The sequence below is a fragment of the Centrocercus urophasianus genome, unplaced genomic scaffold (assembly GCF_019232065.1).
Source record: "Centrocercus urophasianus isolate 14NV4802_14NV808 unplaced genomic scaffold, USGS_Curo_1.0 seq_54, whole genome shotgun sequence".
Lineage (NCBI taxonomy): Eukaryota > Metazoa > Chordata > Aves > Galliformes > Phasianidae > Centrocercus > Centrocercus urophasianus.
The window spans coordinates 401,716-409,389 of record NW_024885133.1 but is presented as its reverse complement, the minus strand read 5'-3'; the positions used below and the strand labels follow the sequence as shown (position 1 = coordinate 409,389).

Below are 7,674 nucleotides of genomic sequence, written 5' to 3'. Positions count from 1 at the left end.
GGCCCACGGGCTCCTCGCTTCCACCCCGCAGTGCTGTGAGGGGAGACCTCAGCCTCCATTTTCTGAAGGGAGAAACAGCGGGCCAACCGTCTTCTCCGTAACTAGACAGAAACATAAGACAGATTTTCTTGTTTATTTGTTTTTGCTTCAAACGTGCATGGTTTTTTAGAACTTATTCTTCCTTAACTCCATTGCGGCTCAACGGGAGCCGCTCCCTAAAACGAAACGGCGCGATCTCCTCACGACGCTGAGGGCGGCCAGCAGCGAGCGACAGCCGAACGCCTCAGCGCGCATGCGCACCGCGCGCCCCCTCCTCACCCCGCCGTCGAGGGAAGCCCCTCTACTGCGCACGCGCGGCTCCAGACACCGCCTCCCGCTCTCGCCGCCGCCGCCTCCGCGCATGCGTCCCTCCGCCTCCTCGCCGCCCCCTCCCGCCGCCGCGCATGCGCCTTGAGGCCCTCCGCCCGCCCGCCCGGCCCGCCCGGCGCATGCGCCTCGCCCCCTCCGGCGCGGGGAGGGGGATGCGGACGGGGGAAGATGGCGGCCTCGAACAACCCGCGGAAATTCAGCGAGAAGATCGCGCTGCACAACCAGAAGCAGGCGGAGGAGACGGCGGCCTTCGAGGAGGTCATGAAGGACTTGAGCCTGACCCGCGCCCATCGGGTGAGGCAGCGCCGCAAATCGCACGCGGCCCCCCCGCCGCTGCCCGACGCGCGCCCCCGGTGGTGGCAGCGGGTGTGGTGGGGGGGCGGGAGGGGGAGGAGAAGGAGGAGGGAGAGGAGGAGGATGAGGAGGAGGAAGGGCGGCGGCGGCGCCCCCCGGCCCCGGGGGCAGCAGCGCGGGCGGGGCGGCGAACAGCGCCCCCTGGCGGTGGGGGAGGGCGATGTTCTCAGTTCGGGGCGGGGGGCAGCGCGCCGCCCCCACCGCCGGGCGGAACCATAGCACCGCGGGTTCGAGTCCCTGTGCCCCTCAGAGCGGGGTTCGCTCTGTGTGTGTATGTGTGTTTGGGGGGGGTCCTCGGGTTTCAGGAGGGACGTGGGGAGGGGCAGGGGGAGCCCCACAGGGCGTCGGGAGGGGCTGAGCAGGGTCTGCATCCCTCACGCTGTGACAGGCCCCGCTCCAAAGGGTGTTTTCCTTCTGAGGTGAACCCGGAGCTGGGGGGTCTCCTCTCACAGAACCCCGGGCACACAGACCTGCGGATGCTCAGCGGGAGCTGCTGGGCCGTGTGGCTCTGATTCTGCTCCCTCTGGATGCGAATTGCTGTGCTTTGTGATCCTCCGTGGCTCTGCCTCTGCAAAGCCCGTGGTTGGAAAAGAGCGGCGCAGTGAAGTGCCTTTGCCAAACGTCAGATGCGTTTGCTGGTTGAGATCCGCGGGTATCACAGCTCTTCTGGTCTCACCTGCTTGTGTCAACGTTTTCGTTTCTCTTCCAACTGCTGAAGGAACATTTACGAGCTTGTTTGCGGCCGAGCGAGAGAACGTGCAGTTGGATGTGCAGTAAAACCTCTCCTTTCAGTGCTGGGTGTCAGGGCAGGGTAAATATTTGTTTTCACTTGGTGCCGCTGCTCAGAGGGAAAACAAAGGCATGTGGCTGCAGAGGTGCGAGGCCGGGGCTGCACTGCGCGTCTGCTGGTGCGTCGTGCAGGATGCCGTGCTGGAGTTATGCTGGGAAAGCAGCGAGGGCAGTTTGGAGCTGTTTGCAGTCGTGGAGTTCTCTGTGCCTTGAACGTCTGGTGCAGCTCCATCTCCTGTGGGTTTTGCCTTTCGATGGCCGTTGCTTGGCTGCTGCTGCAGTTCTTGAAGCCCGCAGCGGTTCTTCCCTTCGCCCTCAGGTTTGGCGTTTGCCTCCTGCAGGATGAGGATGTCCGTAAGTCAGAATGCTAAGCTGGTTTCTCCCACATCTGAGTGCTTCTAATCCAGGATTTGCAAATGCAAACCCTTCTCGTTTTCGAGAACCCGGTGCTGAGAAAAGGGCCCAAGATGAATGAGTTGTCTGAGGATTCTGGGTACTGAAGTGATGGAAACGCTGACCGAACAGCTGAGTAAAATGTCTCCTTTGTAGACTTTTTCTGAATTCCATGATTTCATCTGTGTTTAAAATGCAGTATAAAAGCAAAAAGGGGTTAAGCACAACTTTGCTGTTTGCTCTCATTTTCATTTGGCAGGCAGCGCTGTGCTGTCATTTGAAAACGCGTTACTCAGTGTGTGGAAGCAGCCCAAAATTTCTGTTGCTTTTGCATTATTAGTAATTGTCTTTTTGCAGTGTTTACTCTCTTGTCTCCTTTATTGTTAGTTACTGGTCGCAGCAGAGGCACAAACCTACTGTTCCACCATTTCTTGTGCATAGCCGTGCTGTTTCTGGGCTTGCTTTCTCACTTGGGAGCCCACCATCCATTTAACTGTTGAGTCCATCTGAGATTTGTGTGTTGCTGTGCTTCTTTCTTGTCCAAGACAAGACAGAATGTGATATTTACTGCTTTTCTTCTCTGTTGCCCTCGCCGTTCAGATGGTAAATATGTGTGTATATATGCATAATACTCATGCTGTGCTCAGGAGCTACAAATTGCTGTCTTTCAGCTGCCCAGTGCAATTCCAGCTTTTCTGCAGCCACAGAGCTTGCAGAGAGCCTCGCAGGTGGGTGGCTGATAGAAGCACTGGATCTGCTTAATTGTCTTGTGAGTGGGACCTTCATGTTTATAATCCAGAGATTTCAGCGAGTCCCATAGTAACTAAGTGGGTGAGAAGAGGGGGAGTTCGCTCTGTGTGACTCCTGTGTTCTGCTTATGATTTTGTTCCCTTTTTTTTTTTTTTTTTTTAATGCAAAGCATGAAATTTCAGGACTGTGCTGATTTCTGAGCTGTTTACCAGGGCCTGCTCTCGATTCCTGCTGTAACACAGCACAGGGATGCTGATGGTGCTCCTGCACACAAAGCTGCTGCTGCCTTCTGAAGGTGCAGTTAACGGTGCTGTGCAGGGTGACACAGAGTGCTGAGCTCTTCAAATCTCATCTCAAGAGCCCTACATTAAAGCATTTAAGTTTTTAAAGCTTGTCACTTGCATTTTGAAGGCAGTTCCTCTTCAGCTAGAAATGCTCTCGAGTTTCCAAGGCCACTTATTTATTCGTTTATCACCTATACTGTGGGAGGTACTTTGTTCTGTGGGATTCTGGCTGGGGCTGTGTTTGAATTCTCATGGATTTTGCAGCGTTAAAGAGAAGCCCCCAGAACCTCCTGGCCCCACGCACAGCAGGGAAGTGGGCTGCTGCTGCTGCAGGGAAAGCGGGCAGGAAAGGAAAGCAGGTGAACAATGATGTTTGGAAACGAGCTGCACAATTCCAGCACTGCCTGCAGCCTCTCCATCACACAGCAGTGTGTGGAAAGCATCTGTGAGCTGCTGCAAACCTCTCTGCTCAGAAGAGGAGCTCTCCTGATAGCCACTGTTCCTCAATGGCACCACATTTGATTTCTTGGCGCTGAAGCAGAGGCAGGAGCTCTAGGAGAGATCAGAAGGTCTTTGTGCATCGCAGCTGTCCATCACATGTAGGCAGCATGCAAAGCAGTGTTTAAAAGCCTACTCCAATCAGCACTGCTGATCTCTGCTTTAAAAAATGGTAAGCACTGATGGTGGTGACAGTGTTGTAGTGGTTCCCGATATCTTTTATTAACTAATTTGGTACAGAAGAAATTCCAAGTGCGAGATGGTGCTTTGCTGTGACTGAGAGATGTGGAAGAAGCACAACAGAACCAGAACTCAGCCCTCGAGCAGAGGCTGGGTGCTGTCAGCCCTGAGTGCTGTGTTCCAGGCAACAGGGAGCTCCCCTTGTGCAGCCGTGTTGCTCTGGCTGTGGCTCTGCCCAGTGCTGTGCTCCGTTATGCCAGCTGCAGGGCTCAGAAGTGCCATGGGCAGCTGGAGCAGGGCAACCTGCTGATCTGAACCGAGCTGTGCTGGGCTGCAATAGCACACACTGCCGGGAGTGTGAGAGCCTGAAGGCAGGGCCGAATCGGTGCAGATGTGCAGATGAGCTCCGCGGGGGCACAAAGGATCTCTGTTCCCTGCTCTGCCTCCTTCCTTGCCCTGAGCTGCCCAAGGTAAACAGCTGCTGATAGCCGTGCTGCACTCAGCAGGGCAGCCTTTCTGCTGGGAGCCCACTCGGGTTTTTCTTGTGTTGTTTTTCTAAGAAGACAGCGGCTTTTTTCATGCTTCCATCACTAAGGTGCGTTGTGGCCGCGTGCTGCTGCTCTCAGAGCGCATCCACTCCTGCACACAGCATCGCCTGGTGCTGTAAGCATCCAGCATCCCCAGCACACTGACTGGAATCGTGCTCCTGGTGCATCTCAGTGTGTTGTGTGCAGTTCAGTGGATGAACATGTGGAACTGCTCACTGCGCTGCGTTTCAGAGTTGCTTCAGCAGCAGGGAATATTTGCAGTAATTTGCATTTCTAGAAGTTACTCATTTTGTCAGAGCAGAGTTGGGAGCTGTCAGCCCTTCCCCTCTCTGTTGGGTTTTTCCCTCGGGTGGATTGCAGAGCTGTTGGCCCAGAGCTGAGCTGTGCTCGGAGCTCAGATCCTGGCAGCTCTCAGGTGTGGGCACCCATTTCTTTTTGGCCTCTTGTTTACAGGTTGCGCTGCGGGGTGGTGATGATTTGAGTTGCAGCTGCAAACGGCGGAGCTCCAAACCTGCTGTGGACAACTGTCAGTCAGCATAAGGAGCTGATTCTTGATTAATCTGAATAATGTGCTGACATTAATTCGGGAAATTACCCGGCACTTCTGGCCGCTCTGTGGTAGCAGAAACGAGATGCTAATTGGGCAAGAAGTGGGCATTGTGTGGTCAATGGGGATTGAAGCAAGATGGCTTAAAGGCGTAATATTTGTCTTGGTTTTCTCTTCTTTGTCTCTAATTGCTGAGGAGTGTTTTCTTGGGCTGAATTTTGTCAATTTCCATGAAAGCATCGATCAGCCCCTAATGGTGCATTCCGTCAATACTCTGCCTGGTGTGCTGCTCTCTCAGTACTGTGGGCCACTTCCCAGCCTGGAGGAAACTGCTGCAGCTGAAGGAAACAAGCTGCCTTCTTTAAAACAGCCTTTCTGGTTGTGATGGCTGGCGTTTCTCCCCGTGTCACTGTGGATGTGCTGGTGGAGCCGTTCCTTTGGAGTTGGGCTGTCTGGCTGCTGGCAGGGCTGAGGTGGATTTTGGTAGTGAGTGTCAGCTTGCAGCCGTGTGCATTTTGTGGCAGCGTTGTGGCCTTCGTGCTGCTGCCCTTTGTTTCCAAACTACGTGCGTTCCCATGCAGACTTTCAGTCCCAAAGGCTTTCGTGTAAACTCGAGGTGGCAGCCAAGCTGTAAGTATTTATTAACTCATTAGCTAAGATTTGCGTATCTGATAGTGCGTGGGAGTTAAAGTTTAAAATGTTGCTTCGATTCGCTTTAAATGATTTGCATAGGATGATTAGTGCCATGTAAGTGATATCTGGGGGTCAGATTTCTGTCGAGCTCTCCTTTGGTGCTCTGCAGAGCAGCGGAGCTGTTGTGATCTCATTGCTGCTTCATAACACTGTGATGGAGTAGTAAAAACAGGTAGTAGTCCTGTTCTGCACGTGATTTCCTCGGAACTGAACATTCCCCTTGTGCCACAACAGTCCTTTGCTATCACATAACAGCACCCACCCTCAAAAACTGGGCCTTAAATCCCAAAGGAAAGGAGAAGGAAGGTGTTCTGACACCACACGTTGGTGCTGCTGATCCCAGTGCTGCATTCCAGGTGCCTTTCCTCAAGATGTGTGCTCTGCTCCCCCACTGTTAGTTCTGCTGCTTGTTTCTTTTTGAAAACTGGGAAAATCTCTGAGAGCTCTGCTGGGCTGCTCCATTATTTTGTATGGTGCTGTTCTGGTGGATTTATGTTGACACTCCACGATTTTCATGTTGAAATGATTTTGCTTGAACAGTCAGAGTTTCAAAGAGAAGCAATTGGAGTTGGTTTCCGCAGTGCATGTCTGTGCAGGGAGGTGATGCTGCTGCAGCTCTGATTGCCTGTCATCGTGCTGTGCTGCTCTTGGGATGCGTTATGGCCGAGCAGCATCCCGTAGGTGAAGCAGTGCAGAGCCTTCCTGCCATCTCTGAGTCCCCTGGATTAAAAGGCAAAATGAGTGGGAAAGGAGAAGACGATGAGTTTTGGACCCGTTGACTTCTCACCCGTTTCCTTTCCTCGCAGGCATGCACAGGTCGTGTTCATGGCGGCGTTCAGCAGCTGCTGGTGGCTGCGTGGTGCTGCTGGGCTCTGCCTTGTCCATCTGTGCACCCAGCCATCACCCTCCTGCAGTCCTTCGCTCCCAGCTCCACGAGGCTCCGCTCCCCTCAACTCGTGCCATTTTTCCCCGAGGGAGAGGAAGGCAGCGCTCATTCTGTGCACATTTCCACCCTGCTCACTTTCTCATGTCTCACTGACTTCTCGTTGCCGTTCGGTTTTTCACTTCTGCAGCGAAGTCCTTGCTTTGTTGGGGTGTTTTGCGTTCAGAGAACACTGCCTGTAACGCCAGGTGATTGCAATGCTCTGACAGTGGTCCGGAGCTTCGTCTCGAGAAGCTGCAGTGTGAAGGCTTGCTGCTGCATGCAGCGGGAGCAGCACAAGGGATCGGTGCAGGTAGCAGCGCTGCGCAGCCCGCTGTTCTGCCGATGGAGGAGTTCACTGTGCACCTGCTGAGGCCGTGGTGGCACAGCTCTGCACAGCACTGTGCTGGGAGCTGGCTGTGCTCCTGGGAGCTGCTCCCCTTCCGAGTGGCAGCACGCCCTGCTGGTCCGGCACTCACACGTCGTGTAGGGTTACGTAACTGAATTGTCAGCCTTTTGCTAAAAATAAAAAACGGAGCAGAAAAGCTATTTTTATCTTGCTTAATGAGGGCATCTCCGCTTTTATTTCGTCTTCCTGAGGTATTTCAATAGCAGGAGGGGGTTATGGCTTAGGGGTGATTTTGGTGTAGTGGACATTCCTACTCTGGGGTCGTGCCCATCGAGCAGCGGGTGCCTGTGGTGCTCTGCTCTGAGCAGTGCTTTCTTTAAAGCACACTGCTAGGAAGTAACGACCGCCGGGACAACAGTCAGACCTCGAGTGGACGTAAATATATCCTAAAAGCCAGGGGTTTTCTATCAGGCAGTCAATGGATTCACGTGGAGCTCCCCTCCGAAGCGTTGTGCGCAGCTCTGGGCCGCACGCATGCCTTTCTCCTGCTGAAAGCCTTTCAGAACAGAAGGGCGGTGCTTTCGGAGCTGCCATGGGATCTGGTTTTGTTTTTAAAAGCAGTGCAAATCAGGTTTGGTTCATATTGTAGCTCGGCTTGGCTCCCTGCCCGGTGATAGAGCAGAACTCTGAGGAACAGCCACTATTTTAAGGCGTGAGTTGTGCTGTATCCTGTTTTTCCTTGCGACTCGGTTGTGACTGTGAAGTCTCAAACAGTAAACCTTTGTTCCCCAGCAATAGCAGAGTGTTTCTTAAACACGGAGTGACAGCCCGCGTGCTAAATTTAATTGTTATCATTACTCAGATGCTGCAAGGTTTGCTGCTGGGGGTTCTTTGCCCACAGCCCCCAGGACTCCCAGTGCTGCATACTGACTCATTTGATGGAGGCAGCTACGTGCAGCTGATGTGTAAGAAAGTTCTGCTGGCACAAAACACAGAAA

General features: G+C 53.7%; 1 protein-coding gene across 3 annotated transcripts in view; it reads left to right on the top strand.

Moving 5' to 3' along the window:
* The first annotated feature begins 499 nt into the window (after window positions 1–499).
* Window positions 500–7,674, top strand: part of CRTC1 (CREB regulated transcription coactivator 1) — a 38,776-nt gene continuing 31,601 nt past the window's right edge. For all 3 annotated transcript variants that reach the window (XM_042835635.1, XM_042835636.1, XM_042835633.1), the window contains exon 1: window positions 500–663. In XM_042835635.1, coding sequence (XP_042691569.1) covers window positions 538–663 — 126 coding nt within the window. In that variant the 5' untranslated portion in view covers window positions 500–537. The remainder of the gene's footprint in view (window positions 664–7,674) is intronic.